At 36.5% G+C, this 25,866-nt stretch overlaps 2 protein-coding genes across 5 annotated transcripts in view; one reads left to right on the top strand and one right to left on the bottom strand.

Moving 5' to 3' along the window:
- Nucleotides 1-825: 825 nt before the first annotated feature.
- On the top strand, nucleotides 826-23,355 carry SLC24A5 (solute carrier family 24 member 5). 2 transcript variants are annotated; one of them, XM_043919389.1, is made up of 9 exons: nucleotides 826-1,044; nucleotides 1,969-2,148; nucleotides 14,527-14,610; nucleotides 14,709-14,812; nucleotides 15,674-15,774; nucleotides 17,574-17,857; nucleotides 20,260-20,466; nucleotides 22,348-22,449; nucleotides 22,930-23,355. In XM_043919389.1, exons 1-9 carry the CDS (start codon nucleotides 924-926, stop codon nucleotides 23,250-23,252), a joined length of 1,506 nt encoding a protein of 501 aa, XP_043775324.1. In that variant the 5' UTR covers nucleotides 826-923; the 3' UTR covers nucleotides 23,253-23,355. The 2 variants fall into 2 exon arrangements, with proteins under 2 accessions (XP_043775324.1, XP_043775325.1); XM_043919390.1 differs by having other exon boundaries at nucleotides 1,969-2,049.
- MYEF2 (myelin expression factor 2) overlaps nucleotides 19,123-25,866 on the bottom strand; it is a 38,314-nt gene continuing 31,570 nt past the window's right edge. For all 3 annotated transcript variants that reach the window (XM_043919388.1, XM_043919386.1, XM_043919387.1), the window contains one exon: nucleotides 19,123-23,994. In XM_043919388.1, the coding sequence (XP_043775323.1) occupies nucleotides 23,831-23,994 (164 nt within the window). In that variant the 3' untranslated portion in view covers nucleotides 19,123-23,830. The remainder of the gene's footprint in view (nucleotides 23,995-25,866) is intronic.

Below are 25,866 nucleotides of genomic sequence, written 5' to 3' on the forward strand. Positions count from 1 at the left end.
ACAACTTCTAGAAGGGCTGGAGAAGCCCAAGTTGGATGCATGAGACAACTGCTCCGGCCTGGTGCACTGGGAAGACCCAGAGGAATCGGGTGGAGGGGGAGGTGGGAGGGGGGATCGGGATGGGGAATACATGTAACTCCATGGCTGATTCATGTCAATGTATGACAAAACGCACTACAATATTGTAAAGTAATTAGTCTCCAACTAATAAAAATAAATGAAAAAGGAAAAAATAGAAGGGCTGGAGAGAGAGATGGAAGCACTTGTAAACTTAGGTCCTTGGAAATCTGGAGAAAGCCCAAAGCAGGAGTGGAGACGACTTGTGAACAGACTTGTGGACACAGAGCAGGAAGGACAGGGTAGGACAAATTGAGAAAGTAGCATTGCCATATATACACTATCATATTCAAAATAGATAGCTAGTGGGAAGCTACTATATAACACAGGGAGCCCAGCCTGGGGCTCTGTGATGACCTAGAGGGGTGGGATGGAAGTGGGGAGGGAGGCTCAACAGGGAAGGGATATATATATATAAAATTATGACTAATTTGCCTTGATGTATGGCAGACACCAGCACAATCTGTAAAGCAATTATCCTCAATTTTTAAAAAATAAGTAGCAAAGCCACTATGAAGACAAAGAATAAAATCAGTCCGTAAAGAACGAGCTGCCTGGATCTGCCCTCAGGAACCATGGGCCGGGGGACTGTCCCCCTCCTCTCCACCTCTGCCAGCCTCTCCGAGGCTGACGGCTGCTGATCAGAGCAGCTTGACGGACTCCAGTCACCCTCCCTCACGCACTGGCCTTGCTGTGATGTGCCCTGGGCAGGGCATGGGGCAGGAAGGAGACTCCTCACATGATCCAGCTTAATCCTCCTTTTCTCCCTTCCCGAGGCTGCACACTGCAGAAAGATCGCTACTGGAATGCAGATCAAAGGGGGCCCACGGTGGGCAAGACGGGCCCTGCTCCTCGGCCTCCTCTGGGCTACTGCACAGTTGCCTCCCCCAGGGGCCTCCCTGGCTCGGCGTCTCCCAAGGGCTACAGGTAGGTGGACACTGGGGTCAGCCACTCCTGCTGCTGCCGCCACACACAAATAAACAAAGAGAGGGGAATTCTTACTTGACTTACTTTTGCTTATGCTTGCGGCTGTATTTGCTCTGAGTTTTAGCATTTGGTGGGGCTTCTCAGGTGGTGCAGTGGTAAAGAATCCAGAGACGCGAATTTGATTTGATTCCTGGGTAGGAAAGATCCCCTGGCGTAGGAAATGTCAACCCGCTCCAATATTCTTGCCTGAAAAATTCCTTGGACAGAAGAGCCTGGCGGGCTATAGTCCACGCAGTCACAGAGTCAGACACGACTGAGCATTTAGATTACTTTAGCATTTGGTAGGATACCAAACACTTTTGGTTCTTCAGGTAGGTTCTTGAAAATGGCTCTGAAATAACCCACAGACATCATGAAACAGAAGAGTCTTCAGATTTTATTGCTGGAGACTTCATCACGGAAAAAGGAATCTTTCATCCTAGAAATTCTCTCTGCAATAATGAAAGATTCTCTGTAGGCCTTGAGATTTGTGGACAACTTGGGCTCTGAAATGGGAAAATGAGATTGCACGGATATTAGAAATTTTTATCTTCAGATATATAGTTTCTAATTGAGGAGGAAAAGGGGTTCAGAATTCCCTTTTAGAGTTGAAGCAGACCAGGAAAATCGATTTCATTATTTCTTCTTTTAAATTCATCCACTATCTTTATTTTATTGAAACACTTCTTTTGGGTCCCAAAGACTAATATTTTTAAGGATCTATAATTATATCATAGTCAAAAGAGATTTATACGTTTTCACCAGAGTTCTTAAAATGCCATCCAGAAACCCCACACTTACTGTTTTCTTAACGAATTTCTCTTTGTGGGCTTGGAATGCGTGACTCCAATATCCTTCAGATTTTCACCTCCTTTTCCTTACCAGGAAATAGCACCCAGTGTGTTATATCCCCATCATCGGAGTTTCCTGAGGGGTTTTTCACGAAACAGGAACGTGCAGATGGAGGTATCATAATCTACTTCCTAATTATCCTTTACATGTTCATGGCTGTGTCGATTGTCTGCAATGAGTACTTTCTACCATCCTTGGAAATCATCAGTGAATGTAAGTAGCTGGAAATCTCTGCTATAACTTCCCAGAATAGTGATGCCACACACATATATACCTGTGTTTGGAGAAGCTCAGTAACAATCCTGTCCATCTTACCTGGCTGCAGGACACTAACATCTGTGTTGCGGCGACCTGTACCGTGAGGAACTGGCCTGACTGTGGTTTTTCTTGGTAGCTCATGTGCAGCAGGGCATCTTTAATGGGTATAAAGCACCTATCATACCAACTACGTCTAAAAACTGCCAGTTTGTCTGCTGTATTGTCTAGCTGTTAGTAAACTGTTTCAAGTTTTATACACATGCACTTGGTGTATACTCCTAATACACTGGGCTCCTAATACTTGCCATCAAATACTTCAATTTTTTTTTTTAATTTTTTACTCTGAAGTCTCTAACTTTTTAGAAATGGTAGATGATAAACAAATGCCTTTAAGGACCACCCTCCTACCTCTTCCTTTCCCAGTTTCCTATAAGGAGGGAAAGGAAACTAATTCATGTTAATGAACCAACAAATATATAAATAAGTCCTGCATCTTATGTAAAGTGACCTCAGGGATTAGGTAATTAAAAATTAAGCTCCATTATTGGTTTCTGGGAAATAAGATCTGACAAGCCCTTTAATTCTGTCTCTACAATCATGTGTATCACCCAGTATTCTGAGCATAGACCTTACATGGGTGCACTGGTTCCTAAAATCAGGATACAGTGATGTATTATGGTAACTAAGCAAAAGTGCCAGCATTTCCAGGCTCTATCTCCTGTTTAATTAGTTTAACTGGTTGAGCATGATCACTTCAGAGAAGGTCGAAGTCCAGGATTAGATTTCCCACTGCATACTCCCAGGATTGCACAGAAATAGCATGCCTCCTCCCCACCACAACACACACACACTGCTAGCGTTTCTTCACAGAGGGAAAGAGCATGAATGTAAACTCTCCTTTTTCCCCTTTTCCCAGGGCCCCACCCCCCACCCCTGCTGAAACGCAAGTCATTTTCTCTCTTTTCTCTCTTGTTAGTGCAGTATAGCAATATCCTTAGGACTTAAAATAGGATGTGGCAACAGTAGAGTCACTCAACACTTACTTCTCTAATTCAAAATATTTATAGAACGGGTCAGTGTAAGTTTATTATAATTATTATATAATTTATACATACAGTTTTACTTTGATATTATATTTGACATGGACATTTCTTTAGTAGAAATTAACATAATATTTTACTTAGACTGATGAAATGCAAGAAAAATAGAAGAAAAACCATAAACTTTCCTACATTACTATCACCCAGAGATCCCCACAGTCGTCATTTGGTATATTTCCTTTTAGTCTTTTAGATCTTGCTACACATACAGTCTGAGACTGTTTCTTTTACCTAAGATACTATTTTATTGTGTACATTTCCCCATATTACTAAATAGCCTTCAAAAACACGGTTTTTAATGGTAGCACAATACTTCCTGCTTCTGTAAATGATTTCAGCACCTAACACTGGTTTTTGTACAGAATGAGCACTCGATAGAAATTTATCACAATTTTTTAAATTATTAGTTTTATTAGACATTTGATTTTTAAATTTTTTGCCCTACATAATGCTCATACTTGTATCAAATCTTTGCAAACTTCTCTGACCATTTCCTGACAAAGATGCAGAGCCATGCATATTTTAAGCTTTATTTTCTACATTGCCAAAAACATTTTACAAAAAGTGTGCCAACAAAAACCTCCACAATATATGGTAGCTTCCATTCCAGAAAACCATGAATAGTATCATTTTAAATGTCTTTGTTAATTGCTTTAAAATAGTTTATTTTATAAAATTTGCATTATCTTATTATTTGTGACATTAAACATTTTATATAGGTACTGAAATTCGTGCTTTTGTCCTTGTGTTTTTTTTTTTGCCCATGTTCTAATTAGGGGAGTATTTGTCTTTTACTTATTGATTTCCAAGATTTTTTTCTAATATAAATTTCTAACATAATTTTCATATCATATGCTTTTTATGGTTTGTTTGGTTTTGTATTTTGTGTGTTTATTGCATTGAAGTGTACATAGGTAAATTTATAAATATTTTCCTTTATTATTCTTCTTTTGGTTTTATACCTAGAAATACCTTTTATCCCTAGGTCGGAAAAAATTTCATCTTCTCTTCTACTGATAGTTTTTTCTTTTCTTAACATTTATTTATTTATGTTGAATATTTTTATTTTTTCAACTAAGAATTTATTTTCTTATAGGATACACAGCTATTTTTACCAAAAGCTGATCCATTTTCTATACCTTCAACTCTATATTCTAATGATCTATTCATGTTTGTACCAATACCACTCTTTTCATTAGAAAAACTAAATCATATTAATTATATAAAACTAAGAAATTTAAAATTCAAGGTACTATCTCTCTACTTAGAATCTTTCTTTTTCTGGAAAATAATAAATCCCCCCTCCCCCTTTTTTTTGCTTTCTTGACTGAAAGAATAAATCCGTCAAGAATTGTTTTTTAATAAAAACCTGTCTTGGGAGTAGTAAATAAATAAATAACTTTTCTAGCCCTGCAGAAGAAACTACTGTATTAAAATTTAGATTGATACTTCAAAATAATCTTCTTTAAGTAACTTCGTGAAACATCTATAATAATGACTTCCACCATGCCACCTGTGGAATTACCTTGGAACATCATCAGCAAACATGCATTTCTCAAGTGAATTGCCTTTTGCTCTGAAATATAACACAGTAGCTATTATGGATGTGTGACTGATGGATGCCTATGCCACTGCCAAATCTTCAGCTGCTAAGAATTGATCCCTGTCTTGAGTATTGAAAATACTGGCAACAAAATGAGATAGAAATAGTGCTAGCTTGATTCATTTTTAAATGTCTATAAATTAATTCTCTCATTTCTCTTTTCAAGGTCTTAGCATGGTCTTGTCCAAATTAGGACATCAGCAATAAAAAACAGCTTCTCTGGAATTTGTTTACATCCATAGAAACTAGCCTCAGAAAGTCTGTAAATGCTTTACAATTCCCCATAGTTTCTTTGATGAGCACGAGTTATAACAGTCCCACCCAACTAATAAGTATTAATATTATCCTCAAAATAATTTACTGAGCATTATACACGCACTAGAATGTTATTAACTACTTATGTACTTATTGTAGTTATTTTTCATAAACATTTATAGAAGACCAAGCATTGTTCTAAATTAAATATATAAGGTTTCAGTTCTTCAAAAAACACTACAAAGTAGGGACTATTAGATTGGTTTTACTAATGAAAAAACTGGGGCTGAAAGAATATATAATTTCTCAAGACTACACAGGGCTTCCCAGATGGCACAGTGGTAAAGAATCTGCCTGCCAATGCAAGAGACACAAGAGATGCAAGTTTAATCCCTGAGTCAGGAAGATCCTTTGGAGGAGGAAATGGCAACCCATTCCAGTATTCCTGCCTGGAAAATTCTATAGATAGAGGAGCCTGGTGGGTTGTAGTTCATGGGGTCACAGAGAGTTGGACATGACTGAACACACACACACACACACACACACACATACACACACATACACACAGCCAGTACACAGGAGAGCCCTGGTCTCTTTAATGTCAAAACCCAAGAATGTTTCAATTGCTATATAATTTTACACATCCTTATTTGAGATTAGCTGTCATAATATGGTTGTTTCAGAAGAACTGTTCTATTTAAATGATTTTAAATGTGTTTTCCACCCAAGGGCACTGAAAATTTTGATTAAAAAATATATCAAATAGTCATTGTAACTACAGAGGACATATACTACAAAATAATGAGAATCTACTGAGTCACTTTAAAACATTAGCAACCTACTGGGGGTTGTAAATTAATGTTATAAATGGTTACCCACAATAATTAATATGAGAACTAATATTTTGTTTACAATGTGCATGGAATTATAGCATCGTACTGTGGAACCAAATCATCACGTTTGATTGAATGACATTCTGTGGAGTACACGTCTGAATTGGCCGGCCCCTGGCCCACCCCAGCCCCATCGTCCCGTGATCCACTCTTGCAATCACGGACAGCGGTTCACTTGGTTATTAGCACAGGCGCTTCAGCACAGTGAACTCTAGAAGTGGCTGGGACTGCAGTCTCCTTGCTGATACTCTGGTCAGGCCCAGCTTAGACACATGAGTGCTTTCTCTGTCTGTAGCTATACACATTGGTTCTATATACATTGGTCTGTCAGTTATCTCTAGAACCACTACCACTTGAGGCTCCCAGTAAGGATCTTTCTCTTTCTTGCTCTACTCATGATCATTAAAGTTATACAACCTCTCCTTCACACCTCAACACTAGGAAAGCAAGCACACACAAACCCTGAGACATTTTGTTGTCATCTTAACCAAGTAGATCCAATATGAGAAAATGCTGCTGCTATACCACCTTCCTTTAATCCTATCTTCTCTTATCCATTTAAGTTCTAAAGGAAAAGAGGTTAAAGATGAATCTTTGAACACATTTGTATATAATAGAAACTATATTAACTTACAGCCCATAGTAGGACGATTACCTTTCATCTTTATAAGCAGTTCATTTTTAGAAACACAAAAGTTCAGCAGAAAGCCAAAACAAATCCTTTACATATCATTTTAATATGTAATGGGGATCTCCTAGAGTTATTTAATCCCTGTTTAGGGTAACTTTCTTTAACTTTTCTTAGGCTAACTACAGAGAAAAACTGAGAACCCCTAGTGTTGGTCGGTCACTTGATACCGCCTAAAGTCCACAATGAGCTAGTTATGAAACTTTTCATCTTAAATGGTACACTAATATGCTATTCAGTTGATACTCTAATCCCTCCACCATGTTGATCCTTTGAAGTGTAACATTTCTTAAGTGAAAATGATCTTAATAAGGTTTTGGGAAACATACTTAAATAAAATATTTACTTTTTATTAAAAATTCTTTTTTTTCATTCTGCTTTGAACTAATATTTGTCCATGTTCTATTTTATGTTTCAGAAACAGACAATAAGAAAGAAATACAAGTTTTAATTCCAGGTAGAATTGATTCTAAATTGATAAAATTGAAAGGGAGTCAAATAATTCTGTGAGTATGGCATTTGGATAGCCAACAGTTTCAGGGGATTGTTTGATTCTTAATCCTTATGAAATTTACAGAGGCAAAGCCTTCCCCAAGAACAAAGAATCTGAGAAGAGTGCTTCCTCCCAGCCACACAGGCACTCATTCTCCTCTTAAGAGCATTTTCATCCTCTTTGCTTTTCTTTTTCCTCTGATCTAAACTAATCTGAATTTAAAATATAAATAAATATATTGTGGTTACCTTGGATTGCATCTAAATTTACCTTAGGTACCCAGAGATAAATAAGTGTCAAGTGGTCTGGATATTACCAAAATGCTATTGCAGAGACAGGCAATAACAATAATAATAAAGCTATGTATTAAATCTCTTCACTTACCTACAAGGATAACAGAAAGAGCAGTTTTTTCCACTCAAAAAGATCTAAGTGCCCATCCCATCTCTGCAACTACTACCTATGTGACCTTGAGTAAGTTATGGAGAGAAAACTCAGGTAATTGTGAGGTTTGGAGACAAAAAGTCTTGCATATGGCTTTATATGATTGACTTACAGCAAGTGGAAACTAATTAATGTTATAGCTGTTAGATTAGGGTATGGGGGAGTCCTTTTTCAGTGGAATCGGGCTTTTCAAAGCATTATACAGGGCTTCAGAATTTGTTCCATTATGGCTCAGACAAGATATGAGATGATAACTATAAAGTACTCAAAATGTTTTTATTTACTATTAGAAGCATCACAGAGCATATAGATGGAATTGTGCATGGAGAGGCTAGGCATTTATTCCAGTGATGCTGACTTTACTCAAAATATTCCTAGAAATAATATTTGAAATTAATGTCAGAACCAATTTTGCAAATCATAAAAAACACTGGTTTGCTGTCACACTTCATTTTGAACCCTAAGTAGAATTACTCAGCATGACTACCCACCATAGTCACTAGAATTGGGTCTGAATGACTTTTAATTGCTTCCAAAACTCAAATCCATTCACAAAGCATAAAAATTTGCTATCACTGAGGACTTTATAAAATTGTGCCAGAAGACACCAAATTGCTTATAGCCTAGTCTTGTAACTCTGTTAAATGTACATGTGAAAAGAACTGAAAATACATTTTTAAAAAGGTAGCAGTGGTTAAAATACAATGGTAAAAGTATAAATGATGCTGCCTCCCATCTGTTTTCTCCTCTATCTTCTAAATTTTCAGTTAACATAGGGGTTTTTAATTATAAAAGGAATTTATCTAACAATAAGAGGTGGTCCAGAGGCATAAGGCACAGAATTCATATTTTTTTTTTTTATGTTTTCCCAGAATAGCTTTTTTTTTTTTTTTTATGTTTCTTTTTTTTTTTTTAATTTTTTTTTTTTGCCATACATTGATATGAATCAGCCATAGATTTACACGTATTCCCCATCCCGATCCCCCCTCCCACCTCCCTCTCCACCCGATTCCTCTGGGTCTTCCCAGTGCACCAGGCCCGAGCACTTGTCTCATGCATCCCACCTGGGCTGGTGATCTGTTTCACCATAAATAGTATACATGCTGTTCTTTTGAAATATCCCACCCTCACATTCTCCCACAGAGTTCAAAAGTCTGTTCTGTATTTCTGTGTCTCTTTTTCTGTTTTGCATATAGGGTTATCGTTACCATCTTTCTAAATTCCATATATATGTGTTAGTATGCTGTAATGTTCTTTATCTTTCTGGCTTACTTCACTCTGTATAAGGGGCTCCAGTTTCATCCATCTCATTAGGACTGATTCAAATGAATTCTTTTTAATGGCTGAGTAATATTCCATGGTGTATATGTACCACAGCTTCCTTATCCATTCATCTGCTGATGGGCATCTAGGTTGCTTCCATGTCCTGGCTATTATAAACAGTGCTGCGATGAACATTGGGGTGCACGTATCTCTTTCAGATCTGGTTTCCTCAGTGTGTATGCCCAGAAGTGGGATTGCTGGGTCATATGGCAGTTCTATTTCCAGTTTTTTAAGGAATCTCCACACTGTTTTCCATAGCGGCTGTACTAGTTTGCATTCCCACCAACAGTGTAAGAGGGTTCCCTTTTCTCCACACCCTCTCCAGCATTTATTGCTTGTAGACTTTTGGATAGCAGCCATCCTGACTGGCGTGTAATGGTACCTCATTGTGGTTTTGATTTGCATTTCTCTAATAATGAGTGATGTTGAGCATCTTTTCAAGTGTTTGTTAGCCATCTGTATGTCTTCTTTGGAGAAATGTCTGTCTAGTTCTTTGGCCCATTTTTTGATTGGGTCATTTATTTTTCTGGAATTGAGCTGCAGGAGTTGCTTGTATATTTTTGAGATTAATCCTTTGTCTGTTTCTTCATTTGCTATTATTTTCTCCCAATCTGAGGGCTGTCTTTTCACCTTGCTTATAGTTTTCTTTGTAGTGCAAAAGCTTTTAAGTTTCATTAGGTCCCTTTTGTTTAGTTTTGCTTTTATTTCCAATATTCTGGGAGGTGGGTCATAGAGGATCTTGCTGTGATTTATGTCAGAGAGTGTTTTGCCTATGTTCTCCTCTAGGAGTTTTATAGTTTCTGGTCTTACATTTAGATCTTTAATCCATTTTGAGTTTATTTTTGTGTATGGTGTTAGAAAGTGTTCTAGTTTCATTCTTTTACAAGTGGTTGACCAGTTTTCCCAGCACCACTTGTTAAAGAGGTTGTCTTTTTTCCATTGTATATCCTTGCCTCCTTTGTCAAAGATAAGGTGTCCATAGGTCCGTGGATTTATCTCTGGGCTTTCTATTCTGTTCCATTGATCTATATTTCTGTCTTTGTGCCAGTACCATACTGTCTTGATGACTGTGGCTTTGTAGTAGAGTCTGAAGTCAGGCAGGTTCATTCCTCCGGTTCCATTCTTCTTTCTCAAGATTACTTTGGCTATTCGAGGTTTTTTGTATTTCCATACAAATTGTGAAATTCTTTGGTCTAGTTTTGTGAAAAATACCGTTGGTAACTTGATAGGGATTGCATTGAATCTATAGATTGCTTTAGGTAGAATAGCCATTTTGACAATATTGATTCTTCCAATCCATGAACACGGTATGTTTCTCCAACAGAATTCATATTTTATACTTTTTTTAAATTGATAAAATTGAAGATACCTTAAAGATTTGTATATTCCAACCCTCATACAGATGGCAAAATACAAGCCTTGTCTGAATGACTTACCTAAATTCTCACATTAAGGTATTGGCAGGGCCAGAAGCCAAGTTTCCACTTTAGTTTAAAACTCTTTTTCTATATTATATTTCCAGAAAAAGATTTGCAAAGATGGTTATAAACTTTGCAGCATGGTATCAGAGAAGAGAACACGCTCAAGAAAAAGTCTGTTGAGTTTTAGTAATCAGTTCATTATCATAAAGTTGCACTTTATATAACCAATGTAATATCTAAACCTATAAAGAAACTCACCTTGAACATTTCTACTATATCCTCAAGGAAATATGATTAGTCCTTTAGAGTAATAGAGAGGGGGAAGAAAGTAATAGCTCTGGGCGGGGGGGGGGGGGCGGGGGGGGCGGGAACAGAACAATTTATCTTTAATAATAAACTATAACAGAGAGAAATGCTACCCAAAGGTCAGTGAAGACAAAGCCAGTCGATTCTAAAGTTCAAAGGTATAAACCATCCTACAAAATATGCTTAGAACCTTAAGATATAACTTGTTAAAATATCTTGGAAGTTTTATACATCCATGTAGAGAGCTCTTCTTTTCATAACTCGAATAGAGCCCAGTGAATAGCAACAAGCTTTATTGTTATTGCCTTTTGAGAGAGAAAGTGTTCAGAAGGGTCACTTTTTCTCTCCCCAGATTGAAGTTTTCTAATGAAGCATTCTTCAGCCAGCATTAGACGACGATCAGCCAATCACTCTTCAGCTGACCCAAGTTTAGACAATTTAAGATATTTTGTTCTTTTTTCAATTTCCTCCATGTATTAGTTAACCCTGGTTTCATTCAAGAATTCATGGTAATATCACTAAATTTATACATTCTCTGGAATATGCTAGAAAACTTCTTAATTATTACTAACTCCCACTAGCTATTTTTCCCCCTAGAAAAGAATACAATGGAGGAAGTTATGTACCAGTGCCACGAGGAAGGGAAGAAAATGACTCAACCACCTCCCATCTTACAATTGCCTCAGTGCCTTTCTGATACTTTCTGTGGTGAAACAGAAATAGCACTGGACTTAGGTATAGCTCAGTCGGTAAAGAATCTGCCTGCAATGCGGGAGACCTGGGTTCCATGGGAAGATCCCCTGGTGAAGGGAAAGGCTACCCACTCCAGTATCCTGGTCTGGAGAATTCCATGGACTGAATAGTCCATGGGTCGCAAAGAGTGGGACACGACTGAGTGACTTTCACTTTCATGTTTCATGTTTAGAATCAATAGACTTGGGGTTTATGTCCAAGCTCCTCACATTTAAGACCCTTACTTTCCATGTAACTTTAAGTTACTTAACCTTCTGGATATCTGTTTTTTATATGTGAAATGGAAATACCACAACTCATATCTAAGAACTTCCCTGGTGGCTCAGATGGTAAAGAATCTGCCTGCAATGCAAGAGACCTGGGTTTGAGCCAAGTCGAGAAGATCCCCTGGAGAAGAGAATGGCTGCCCACTTCAGTATTCCTGCCTGGAGAATTTCATGGACAGAGAAGCCTGGCAGGCTACAGTCCATGGGGGCACAAAGAGTAGGACACAACTGAGCAACTAACACTCATTTCTGAGAATAGCTGAGATGATTAAATTATGTATATGAAAGTGAATTGCATGTCATGAATATAAGATATTATTTAATTAATAGATAAAATTTTTAAGAAGTTAATAGTTAATATGCTTCATCTTTTCTAAGTTTTATGACCAACTGGACCTACTATGTATCAGAGTTGTAGTAAGAGTATAAATACTGTATATATGGGCAAAATCATTCTAACCAGTTAAAGAAATGCTATGAAATGTAACTTACAAAAATTACTTCTGTTCCTTCATTAGTCACCACAAGTAGCATTCATCAAGCAACATGACCAAAGACAAATAGGATAGAGAACTTGGGATTTGGTAATTTCAACTATCCTGAGAGGATTTTCCCCAATGGAGGCTTAACAGGTAGCAAAATAGTTCTGACTAGAGCTGGTTGGACCACTGAGACCAGATAGCCTCATGGGGATAAAAAAGATGAGTGTGGCTGGCATCACCAGCAAGCAACACTGTATATGTCTTTCCAAAAGTGAAAGTGACAGTCACTCAGTCATGTCCAACTCTTTGTGACCCCATGGACTTCTCCAGGAATTCTCCTGGAATTCTCCAGGCCAAAATACTCGAGTGGGTAGCCATTCCCTTCAGGGGATCTTCCCAACCCAGGGATCAAACCCAGGTCTCCTGCATTGCAGGCAGATTCTTTAACAGCTGAGCCACCAAGGAAGCCCAAGAATACTGGAGTGGGTAGCCTATCCCTTCTCCAGCCGATCTTCCTGACCCAGGAATTGAACCGGGGTTTCCTGCCTTGCAGGCGGATTCTTCACCAGCTGAGCTAGCAGGGAAGCCCATCTTTCCAAGCACTTCCCATATTTTTCACAATAAAAGCCCAAGTGCTTGCTAGGATCCACAAGGCTTTATATGATCTGGCCATCTATCACCTTTGACTTCATCATCTACAGCTCTCCTTCACACACTTTATTCCAGACACTCTGGCCTTTCTGTTTCTTGAACACATAGGCTAGCGTCTACCTCAAAACCTTTGCACGCACTCCATCTGCCTATATTACTCCCAGGTCTATGTGTGGCTACTCCCTCACTTTGTTAGCATCTCAGTGAAATCCTTCCTGGTTACCCAATCTAAAATTACAATCTTTCCTCCATGACATTTTATATCCCCCCTCCTGACTTCTGAGCTTCCCTGGTGGCTCAGATGGTAAAGCATCTGCCTACAATGTGGGAGACCCGGGTTCAATCCCTGGGTTGGGAAGATCTCCTGGAGAAGAAAATGGCAACCCACTCCAGTATTCTTGCCTGGAAAATCCCATGGATGGAGGAACCTGGTAGGTTACAGTCCATGGGGTCCCAAAGAGTTGGACATGACTGAGCAACTTCATACCTAACTTTTGCTCCTTCTAACACAATATATATTTTTTCTTGTCTGTTTGCTCTCACTGGAATTAAATTCCAGAAGAAGAGAAATGTCTGTCTGTTTTGTAACTGCCACATTCCTATCACATAAAAAAAGCATCTGGTACAGTAGGTGGTCAATAAATACAACAAATAGATAAACAATAGTCAGGTGTTCCAGTTATCAATGGTTTTTTACGAAATCATCCCAAAACTAGGAGCTTAAAAGAACAATCATTTCAGACTTCTCATAGTTTTAAGGGTTTACTGGCCTCAGCTGGATGGTTCTTGCTTGAGGTCTTTCATGCAGTGATAGTCAGAAGAAAAGGACTAGAATTATCTGAAAGCTCCCTCCTTCGCACGTCTGGTGCTGGGATGGGAGGATTCAAAACTGAGGGGCTGAGACAGCAAGGGTTCCTCAGCCATCTCTATGTGGGCTCTTCACAAGGTCTTTCCTATAGGGCAGCCAGGGTTTTTATGTGGTAGCTTAGGGCTCTGAAGCAAATGTCCCTAGAGAGAGAACCATTAGAAAGCTTTTTCACCTTTTATGTCCTAACTTCAGGCATATAGTTCTGCCATACTTTCAGCAGTCACAAAGGCTCATCTAGGCTCATACATAAACTCCATCTTGTTTTTTGTTTTAGTTTGTTTGACAGGGAATGGACAGGTTCTGGAAAACCATATGGGCAGAAATATTGTAGCTATTTTTATAAAATTCAACCTGCTACACCACCAACAAAAAAAGAAATCAGTAATGTCAAAGGCAGATATCTCAATAGAGAAGTAGAACTTGAGGTGGACTGGAGAGTGAGCAACAGGTAAGAATAAGGAAATACTGACTACAGGTGACAGGGACTCAATCAAGCACACCAGAGTTTGAGGGTCTGGGAAGACTGTCAAAAATCAGTAATATATTAAACAATAAACTTGACAAAGGATTGCTATCAATGGCTTGGAAACCTGAATTTTCCTTCTAATTTTAACTTTCTGATATAGGGTAAATAATGCCTAGAAGGCTGCCTCTATTGTCTGTTTTACAGTTGAAGTTAGTATCAATGGCTTTCTATGAAAATGTAGCTTTGATATCTATTTAGTTATGAGAACATGCGCTCTCATTTGTCACTTGCCAGGCATAATATAATTTCATTTGTCTTCAGACTTTGGACTGTCCCAGGATGTTGCAGGTGCAACTTTTATGGCAGCCGGTAGTTCAGCTCCTGAATTAGTTACTGCTTTTCTAGGTAAATACTGCTCCTTATATTTTTTTGCTCAATTTGTGTGTGTGTGTGATTTGATCTTCTCCAAGTCAACACTAACTTAGCTGCTATCTGGCTCATAGGTGTATTTATCACAAAGGGCGATATTGGCATTAGCACCATTCTTGGATCTGCAATCTATAACCTCCTTGGTATCTGTGCAGCCTGTGGCTTACTATCTAATGCGGTATGTAAGAAAACTTTATTCAACAAAATATGTTGTCTTGACAAATTATAAGAACTGCTTACTGTCAAACCGCAACATGAATCAACCATAGGTATACATACATCCCCTCCCTTTTGAACCTCCCTCCCGCCTCCCTCCCCACCCCACCCCCTAAGCTGATACAGAGCCCCTGTTTGAGTTTCCTGAGCCACACAGCAAGTTCCCGTTGGCTGCCTATTTTACATATGGTAATACGTTTCCATGGCACTTTCTCCTCACATCTCACCCTCTCCTCCCCTCTCCCCATGTCAATAAGTCTATTCTCCATGTCTGTTTCTCCACTGCTGCCCTGCAAATAAATTCTTCAGTACTGTTTTTCTAGATTCTGTATATACACGTTAGTATACGGTATTTATCTCTTTCTGGCTTACTTCACTCTGTATAATAGGCTCTAGGTTCACCCACAGAAACAACAGAAAACAACAGAATTTGACAGAGTTTGACAAAAAAGAACAAAATTCTGTAAAGCAATTATCCTTCAATTAAAAAGTAAATAAATTTATTAAAAAAATGACAAAGAAAAAAAGAATTGTTTATAGTCTGGAACAAACAAGGCACTAGGAATGTGTTCAATTAAGTTTATTAATCAGTAGAAAAACAACATGTATTCAATTTTAAGTTAACCCACAAATACCTCTTGGTCAAATTTATGAAAATCAGACTAGGTTTAGAAACACAATTTTTCTTAAAATTCCTTTCTCTAAAAGCAATATGCAAAAGATAACAATGTTTAACTACAAATATACAAATAATTTTAGTATTACACTAAGCAAGTACTTGAAGAAGTTAACAGCGTAATGGAAACACTAATTATTTTTACAGGTTTCAACGCTATCATGTTGGCCCCTATTCAGAGACTGTGTGGCATATGCTATCAGTATAGCAGCACTTCTTGCCATAATATTTGACAACCAAGTTTACTGGTAAGCTTGAAACAATCATTACTCTTATGTAAAACAATTACAGAGAATATCTTTATAAAATTCTGGTTTAGTAACTTTTTCTTCAGAAATGTTGTTTCTTTCACTTCTCAATCATCTACCACGTCCATGCATTTTTTCCCGTAGATCTCTGAGCTAACCTTCTCATCACAGTTGCTGGTTGGGCTGTTCTCCCTTTCCAATTTTTCAGTCAAATCAGTCTTTCTTTTTGTCTAACCAGTAGATGTAACCATCCTTCTTTCTCCCCATTGACTACCTTCTCATAAAGTTTCCCAACTTTTGACATCTGTTAAAGCCCCAACTGGTGGCTTTTTCATCTATTGGGTTGTTTACCTTTCCTCAGTTAGAAGCGGCCATGATCACACAATTAGAGAGATGGCAAAGAAATAAACAAAGTCCCTTTAAATTCCTCCAACTTTTCCCCTGATGTTCATTTAGTAAGAGAACTATAGCCCTCTTCCTCTAAAAATTAAAAATGTTTTAGGTTTCAAGACGAAAAACTATTTGTTTTATTTATAATCTCCCCATGCCTTGTCGTTCTAAAAAAACAGAAACAGTCACTTTTTCAGCTAATACGTACCAGGTATTTGTCAGGTGTTAATCACTATGACATGAGTCTGAACAGATGAATAAATGTAAAACACACACAGACTGCACACTGCCTGATGGTGGACATCAATGGCACCCTCTGGGATACTAGTTTGGCAGTGCTGCTCTAATACCTGCTATCAAGAAACTTCAGACCTAGCAGGGAGTAAATTTTCAAAGTGAATCTTCCTGAAATCTAGTCTGTCTCCCAAGGAAAGACTGTTGGTTACAACAGAAGTGCTTCTGGGATTTAGCAGTTGTCTGCAAGGGGACAATGACTAGGGGAGTATCCAAGCTAATGCTCCTTTCATTAGGGAAATCAAGAACTCTGTGCTTTCAAGCTATAGCAGTGATTCACTAGCTATAAAATAAAAGGTAAATGCAAGGTTCAAATATGATGGTATCAGATAATCAAAATTCTCTAAATAGCAAACCAGAGTATAGGAAAACGGTGCAAGCCAAACTCATTTACATTAAAATCATCAAAAAATCTCAGTATAGCAAATTGAAAAGCTTCAGCCAAAGTCTAACATATTCTGATTTAGCACAGAATTCCTATACCAGAACAACTGAAATGAAGGGATACTATAGTCTTATAACTGTTATCTTCTTTCAATGAACTGAGGGGGAGAAGCCCCATCACTATTCATTACTTTCACTTTCATTTTGAAAATCTGTAATTACTATTATTTTCAAATAGGGCTTCCCAGGTGGCTCAGAGGGTAAAGAATCTGCCTGTGGTGTGGGAGACTCAGGTTTGACCCCTGGGTTGGGAAGATCCCCTGGAGAAGGGAATGGCAACCCACCCCAGTATTCTTGCCTGGAGAATTCCATGGGCAGAGGAGCCTGGCAGGCTTCATTCCATTGGGTCACAAAGATTTGGACACGACTAAGCGACTAACACCATTTTCAAAGAACTTTCTATGCCTGCTATTTGGAAGGATTCTACAAATTAAGAATGAGTTTGTAATCCTTGTTTTTAAAATACAAAAAGGACAGTGTCGAACTTTCATCAATAAGTCTTTAATAATGTTGTAACCAAATCTGGACACATCTACAAAATCAAAATGTTTCTAGAATATTTCTGTTCTATTGCTTCATTAGAAAATTAAGCAGATACTGACCCAAAACTACTAACTCTAAAATAACTTTCACTTTAAATTGAAAACCACACACATCTCTCTAATTTATAGGTATGAAGGAACTTTACTGCTTTTGATATACGGATTATATGTTGTGGTGCTGTGTTTTGACATTAAAATTAATCAGTATATTATAAAGAAATGCAGTCCTTGCTGTACCTGTCTTGCCAAAGCAATAGAAGAGAGAAGTGAACAACAGCCACTGATGGGATGGGAAGATGAGGATCAACCATTCATCCGTAGGCAATCAAGAACTGACAGCGGAATATTTCATGAAGATTCTGGCTACTCCCAACTTTCATTAAGTTTACATGGTCTTAGTCAGGTTTGTGAAGGTAATAACCACATCATGACCACTATTAAGTCTATTACTAGCAAAACTTAATTTCATTTCAATTCAGCAAGTACTATACTATTTAAAAAATACTATGGGAATTTAGAGATGATCAAGAGGCAGACCTATCCTTAAAGAAGCTTCCAATATTACAGAAAAAAACCAAAATAGCTAAAATATGAACATTTAAATACTTAAAGAAATAAAGCATAAACACAGTTCCTAAATGGGACAGATGGTAAAAAAAATTTGATGAGGATGGTTAGATAGGAGTCACAGAGACAAACTAAGCCTTGTAGAATAGTAAGATTTTAACAACTTGATTTATGGTAATAGCTACTGAAGTTTTATCAGACTTCATGTGTCATAAGTACATGATGCAGAGCTAAGAGTAAGCAGCATTCCATGGACTGACCAAGAAATAACATGGGGAAAAGGCCTGTCAAGTACTAACACAACTGGAGGACTGAATGTGCAGAATAGAAGCAGAAGAAAGGTGGACAGGAAGGAATACAACAGATTCCTAAAGGCTACATTAACAGCGTCTGCAGGTTTGCAGAGAAATTACCAGAACTGAAATATGAGATAAAAAGACATGGCTACTAAACCAAGTGATGTGTTTAACAGATGCTTAGACAAGGTGAAGGCAGTGGGAATACAAGAAAACAGATGTGAGACAATGCAGAGGAAGCATCACCAAAACCAGGCAACTGAAGGGCTACATGGGAGCAGAGATAATTTTGAGCCTTTTGATCATGCCAAAGTAAGAAAATGAGAATACCACTTACAAAAACTAGGAATTTAGGAAGAAGAGCTGGTGTGAAGAAAAAGTAGGAAGGAGACAGCTGAATTTTAAACATGTGAAGCAGTAGCAAAACATGTAAATAAATGTTTATAGTATGTGTGCTAAGTCGCTTCAGTCGTGTCTGACTCTTTGAGACCTGAAGGACTGTAGGCCACCAGACTCCTCTGCCCATGGGATTCTCCAGGCAAAAATACTGGAGTGGGTTTCCATGCCCTCCTCCTCCTCCAAAATCCCCTGGGGAAAAGAATGACCTACCCACTGCAGTATTCTTGCCTGGAGAATCCCATGGACAGAAGAGCCTGTCAGGGCTACAGTCCATGAGATCTCAAAGAGTCGGACACTACTGAACAACTAACATGTTTAGTATATAGGAAGTCAAATTCAGCTACAGCCAGAAATACAAATTTAGGGATTTTTTTTTTTTTAATAAAGTGATTTAAGAAACAGATTCTGCATTTTACTTAGTACATTAGACAGGAAACTTAGTAATTTATTACCTGAAAAAATTAAAACATGAATTTTCCCCTTACAAAAATTATAGTTTCTTGTCTTTCAGGTACAAGAAGTACACATTTCTAAGTTAAATTTTGTAACAAGAAACTAAAACAACCAGTGCAAACATTTTTTATTACAATAAAATTATATCTGTTACTTTCTGGCCCATTGGCTGCAATGTGGCCAAAAAAAAAAAGAAAAAAAAATTATGAGTTGTTTCATTAATATTAGTTGTAATGTGACCTAATATATGGGCATAGCATTGGACTGGCCAAAAAGTTTGTTCAATTTTTTCCATAAGATGGTATGGAAAAAACCGTCCAAACTTTTTGGCCAACCCAATATTTCATAAATGCCATACAAATTTTAAACAATCTAAAGTGAAGTCTCCTTTTTATCTAATAGATTATTATTGACTTCTTCCACCAAGTTAATAGAACAAATTGAATTTAAAAAACATACTCAAGTTTTATAAGTTACACTGTAGATTCAATACTACTTCCAATTTTCTTAAGGTTCTAAGACTTTTGGTGAATTTTGTTTAGTAAATTAATGAAAGAAAATGATGAAATAAGCCCCGTAAAATGACCTATAATGAGAATCAGAAATATTCAACTTAATAAAAAGATTATGCTATAGCTATCTTTTACTCCCTAAGTATACATTTTGTGATACATAGGGCAGGCTAGAGGTATCATCAATACTGGGAAGTGGAGACAACTGGGGTTGCTGAGGGAAGGCACCAGGTTAATCCCATGAGCAAAAGTTACTAAAAACCATCCACACTGTAGAAAATCAAGAGATGCTGAACTGATACTTCAGAAACATTATGTTTCTAACACACTTAGTGAATGACCCTAAACACTTTGATGGATTTAAGACCCCAAATAAAGAAATGCTGAGTATCACATTTTATAGTCAGCCCTCAAGTCTCAATTAGCTTCTTTTTGCCAGCAATATCAGTAATGAGATATTCAAATGTTTTAAATAGCCTCTTAAAAACTGATACAGCTAATTTATTTCAATATAGCTTCTTAAATGGACATTTCTAACTTAATTGGCCATTTGAGAAAACTCAGAATCGTTTAATTTTTCCTTAACAGATCCGCCAAGTGTTTTCAGCATGCCTGAAGCAGACTTAAAAAGAATTTTTTGGGTACTATCCCTTCCCATTATTATACTACTTTTTCTAACCACACCAGATTGTAGAAGAAAGTTTTGGAGAAAGTATTTTGTGATAACATTTTTTATGTCAGCACTGTGGATATCTGCATTTACATATATCCTGGTCTGGATGGTCACAATAACTGGTATGTATAATATCTTAAGAGCACAATTTAAAAATAATCAGTTGTATATAAGTACAGCATGTATTCACTAAGTATAGTTAAAGAGAAAATTTGTTTTTCAGCAAAGACTAAAAATAAAGATTAGTGCTATTTACAAAAAGATTAAATATTAATATACCAACAAGCTCACTCAGGTTTTGTGAGGTGTATACCACGTCAGCTATTACACAGCGCAGGGGTCACTATTACACAGCGCAGGGGTACAAGTCAAAGGAACATGTTATAAATGATATCAAATTCACAGAATTTCTGTTTTGTTAACAATTAAATCACATTGCATGGGTCCACAAGATAGTCCTTATACTGAATCCCATTCCATAATTTAACACATAGCAAGGTGCCAGTGTTTTCAGAAAACAATGGGTATTCACTGTTTAACTGGATTACATTTTGTTTTTTAATATGGCAATACAAACGTACTACAAAATGAATAAAAAGGGTATAAAATAAAGTCTCATTTTAGTTTCTACTACTTTCATGATTAAGATTTAACCACAACTGCCTGACCATAAACAGCTCTAGTCCCAAAGAACTCCTAGTTCAGAAGGAAAAACTGAATACAAACAATGTACAAAAAAAAAAATCAGGAATTTCTCCCAAAAAGGTTAACCTGAACGGACTTAATCAGAGGTGAGCAAACCACCATCTGTGTACCCAAATCACTGAGTCTCCTGTTTTTGCGAGTTAAGTTTTACTGAACAGTCATGACCATCCATTTATATATTATCCATGAATGCTTTCACATTATACTGGCAGAGCTGAATAACTGAACAGATTGTATAGCCTACAAAACCTAAAAAAATTACTATCTCACCCTTTCAAAAAAAAGTTTCCTGACCTCTGACTTTTCTCAAATTAATGTGACTTAGAATAGTATGCTATTCTAAGAATATTTCTTTTTTTTATGCATAATATGGAAAAATCCAATAGCCTGCATATTAAAGCTCTCCATAAATGTTCTCAGCCAGATCATATTTGACATCAGGAAAGCAAGAAAAGAACAAAATTAAGTACTAGATCACAGAACAGTCCCCAAGATGATAAATGTTAGTGTTATTTATGTACATATGAACTCTGGCAAACCAGTAACAAATTAACAACCAATTACAGTTCCAATAGCAATATATAAGCATGCAATAAATATGCTACTTGAAGTTTTTTTTCGTTAACACTTTTAAGAAAAAAAGAATTGTAAAGCAAGTTTTCAATTACAATATTAAGAGCAGTTGCATTCTAGTTCTGTTTCCCAAAATGGATACATTTATGAATAATGATGAACTGCCATCTGATTTAACAGAAGTATTAAACCAGGACCACAAAGTTAGAAAGACTCAAGTAGAAGCCTATTCTGTTTTCCTCAGATTTATGATTTCCCAAAGGAAACACCTAAACTAAGGTATATCACTAAAGTAGAACTTTAAAAATGCATACCATGTTAACACATTTACAGCCTAAAAATAGCTATAAATAATTTGCTTAAATCTGACCTCTTTAGGAAATGTTTTTAAAAAGGAAAAGAGAAAATGACCAATTTATTGGCATATTTTAAGCAACAGCCTTGATAACAGTGGATATCCAAAACTTCTATAAGCATACCAGATAGGGAAATTATTCCTCGGTAGAATTTTGTGTATTAAATATCACCACCTGTCATGAAAAATCTGTGCTACCTTGGTTACCAATTCACCAATATTATTAAAATATTTTGCTACCTAAAATCTAAGTACATATTGGTTCTGAAATCTAAATATGTCTATTTTCTTTTTCAGGAAAGAAATATCTGCAGAGAACAGTTAGTGAATCTATAAGATTTGTAATATGTAATATCTTTGTTTGTTACAGGGGAAACATTAGAAATTCCAGATACAGTAATGGGTCTTACTTTATTAGCAGCAGGAACAAGCATACCAGACACAATCGCAAGTGTGTTGGTTGCAAGAAAAGGTAAGAACTGGGTCCCTCAAGCTGCAATGCCCATTCTTAAAAGCCTGACTGAAATACACTAAGCAAAGATACCTTTAAAATATTTCCTCAGTAACATACTTTGAAGAAAAAAGAACTCAGGAGGAAGCATTTACTATTTAATAGCAGATTAACTTCACTAAATCTAATCCCCTAAATAATATTCACCTGAAATGTGAATTAAATCATAATTAACCTTGTTAGAATGAAAAGCAACAAGTAATCTATATACCTTATTGAAAAATGGTTTAATAAATAAGGATAATTATTATTAGATAAATAAATGTTAAGACTTTAAATACTAACCCCCTAAAATTTAAAAATACAAATTCAGTAAGACTTTTGCTCTAATACAACAATTTCCCAAAACAAACAGAAAAAGTATCCAGTGTTTTTTCTTATGAAGCTTATTAATAAAATACAGTATTGGTATGCACATTTAACAACATGCTTTTTTTGCAGGCAAAGGAGACATGGCTATGTCTAACATCGTGGGATCCAATGTCTTTGATATGCTATGCCTAGGTGTTCCATGGCTTATTAAAACTGCATTTATAAATGCATCTGCTCCTATAGAAGTGAACAGTAGAGGACTAACTTACATAACCATCTTTCTCAACATTTCAATTGTTTTCCTTTTCTTAGCAGTTCACCTCAATGGCTGGAAACTAGACAGAAAGTTGGGAGTAGTCTGTCTGTTACTGTACTTGGGGCTTACAACATTATCAGTTCTATATGAACTTGGAATTATTGGGAACAATAAAATAAGGGGCTGTGGTGATTAATGTTAACAGTGTTATGTGGAAAATGTGAATGATGGGGAAGAGCAAAGAAGAAAAACTCCATTTCTTCATTTAACTCAAATAAAAAATATTCTGAACTTCAGGATCTAAAACTTCCTTACAGTAATTTTTTAATCAACAAAAGTAATTTAAAGTCAACCAAAATCATATCCTAATTTGTCTGAGCCCTTTCTTTTCAAGGACAATTACATATATTAAACAGAAGTTTTGGAAAAAACCATCTATGCTTTACCTTACAATAAGTTGATAAAAACTGGGGACACTTTTAACAAACAAATCCCACTATGTAGAACTGAAAATAACAAAAAAATGGCTTACTTCATTAAAACTAGTATAACCATTCATTTAAACTGAATGACCAGACTTGCTGTCTTAAAAACCCAAACTTGAGATTAACAAAAAATCACAGTATATTTAACACTATACTGTTAAAAACTGGTGGGAAGTTTTAGAAGTTCATTTTTACAACTTTTTGTAAGCAGACAGTATTACTTAAAAAATGACGTTTACTAGGAGATTCAGCAAAACAGATATAAGAATGTTCCAACCGTGGTTTCAAATTATGCATTACGATCCAAGCGAACGTCAATTTCTCTGCCACTGATTTTTATGCCATTCATTATTCTGCAGGCTTTTTCAGCTGATTCTGGGGAGTCAAATCTGACCGTTCCACAGCCTTTTGACTTTCCATTCTCCATTTTTATTTCTGCAAACATTACATGACCTGTAAAATAAAAATTATAGAATTACCTGTCAGTTTAAACAGGTTCCATTTCAGTATACAGGTTTGAAATTTCTCATAGCCTATGAAGTGACAAGTAACATGGCTAAAAACATTAATGATTTTAAAATAGCACATCATATAAGTATTACTCTCATCATTTAATATTCTGTATATAATGCAATTCATATGCAGTAATAAATAAAGGCTATAATATACAAAATTGAAATAAAAATAAATTTGCTTAGGGTTTATTATTTTATTAAAATGAAAAATTTTAATGTAAATCTTTATTTCTAAAGTGAATTTTATAGCAAAATAAGGTAAGCTAGCACAAAACAATACCTAGTTACCATGCCTAATAACAAACACAAATCCAAACAAAATTATTTTTTGAAAATTTCTTGTTTTATACTCAATCCCCTAATCTCTTTTCTTTCTCTTTTATCCTCCATATCACTGTTTTATCCCTGAAAACAGTAACCACCACCCAGGAATTTAATTTTTACCAGGTCCACAAAGGGCTTCACTAATTCTGTTTTCAACCACAGTGCAAAGTCATTTACTCAATATCTTAATTTGAACTCTACATGTAAGAGTGCCACCAAGTATTTATGGAAACAGACATGGAAGTGATACTATAGATTTAAATCAATAAAGGTAGAAAACACTGATGATGACAAGAGCACAAAGACAGACCTTAGAGAGGAACTTTCAGAAGGAGGAAGAAAACCAGACAATGGTTCTGTTTAGAGTTAATATCATTACTGACTCTATACAGACTGGTATTTGAAATAAATGCATATCATTTATAAAAATATATGGCCATAAAAATCCATCATCCAAACCAGAAACTTGAAAGTAAAAGGGAGAGATACTAATAAGTACACACAGGTAACAGACGTAAACACTGACACTATCCGCAGGCAAACAGGGATGTATGATAACCCAGTTCACACAGATTTAGATCATGAGGTGTGTAACTACTTACCATAATGTTTCCCTCCCTTTGAATATGTAGTTGCCAGATCACTATGAGCTAACTTTAGTCTGGCAATAAAATCAAAGAGCCAGACATATTTAGTTCTATAAAGGGAAAAAAAAAAAAAAGGAAAAGGGAGGAAGGTAAAAGAAAAGGGCTTATCAAAAAATTGCATAAGCCCTTTCCACGTGATGGGATGAATTTTTAATCTGAGTGCATGAGTAAGATTTTTTTCATGTTTAAAGTTTGATCTGAATGATTTCTACAACATCCTGGACTATTTTTTACTTTTGTTTATTCATCCATCACCACCTTGCCCCATTACTGCATTTTTTTTTAAACCAATAGTTACTCATCTACTTAATGCTAATTAAATGGTTCAAGTTTTATTAACTATTCATTATATCACACTGAGCCAAAACCATGACCTGTAACCCAGGTTAGGCAGTCTTTTAACTGTGTTCTAAAAGTTATCTGTTGTTTAGTCGCTAAGTCCAATCTGACTCTTTGTGATCCCATTGACCATAGCCCACCCAGCTCCTCTGTCCATGGTTTTCCCAGGCAATTATCCTGGAGTGGGTTGCCATTTCCTTCTTCAGGGGATCTTCCTGACCCAGGGATTGAACCCTTGGTTCTCAACATTGGCAGGAGGATTCTTTACCACTGAGCCACCAGGGAAGGCCCTTCTGAAAGTTCCAAAACAGACTAATTTCCAGAGAAATTATATTACAATGGTTAAAGTTCATCCAAGCAATTTTTAACCTACAACTGGTAAAAATCAAACCACCACTGTGCACCCTTAGTAGGAATGTAAATTGTTGTTTACATTTACAACTATAGAAAACAATATGGAGATTCTCCAAGAAATTAAAAACAGCAATACTATATGATAT

Source organism: Cervus elaphus, chromosome 12 (genome assembly GCF_910594005.1).
Source record: "Cervus elaphus chromosome 12, mCerEla1.1, whole genome shotgun sequence".
NCBI classification, from domain to species: Eukaryota; Metazoa; Chordata; class Mammalia; order Artiodactyla; family Cervidae; genus Cervus; species Cervus elaphus.

Excerpts from the sequence above, each read along its gene's own strand:
- SLC24A5 (XM_043919389.1), top strand. The coding sequence starts at position 924 with ATGCAGATCAAAGGGGGCCCACGGTGGGCAAGACGGGCCCTGCTCCTC. Across the intron at positions 1,045-1,968 it reads GCGTCTCCCAAGGGCTACAG|GAAATAGCACCCAGTGTGTT; the intron begins GTAGGTGGACAC and ends TTTCCTTACCAG. Across the intron at positions 20,467-22,347 it reads CTGGATGGTCACAATAACTG|GGGAAACATTAGAAATTCCA; the intron begins GTATGTATAATA and ends TGTTTGTTACAG.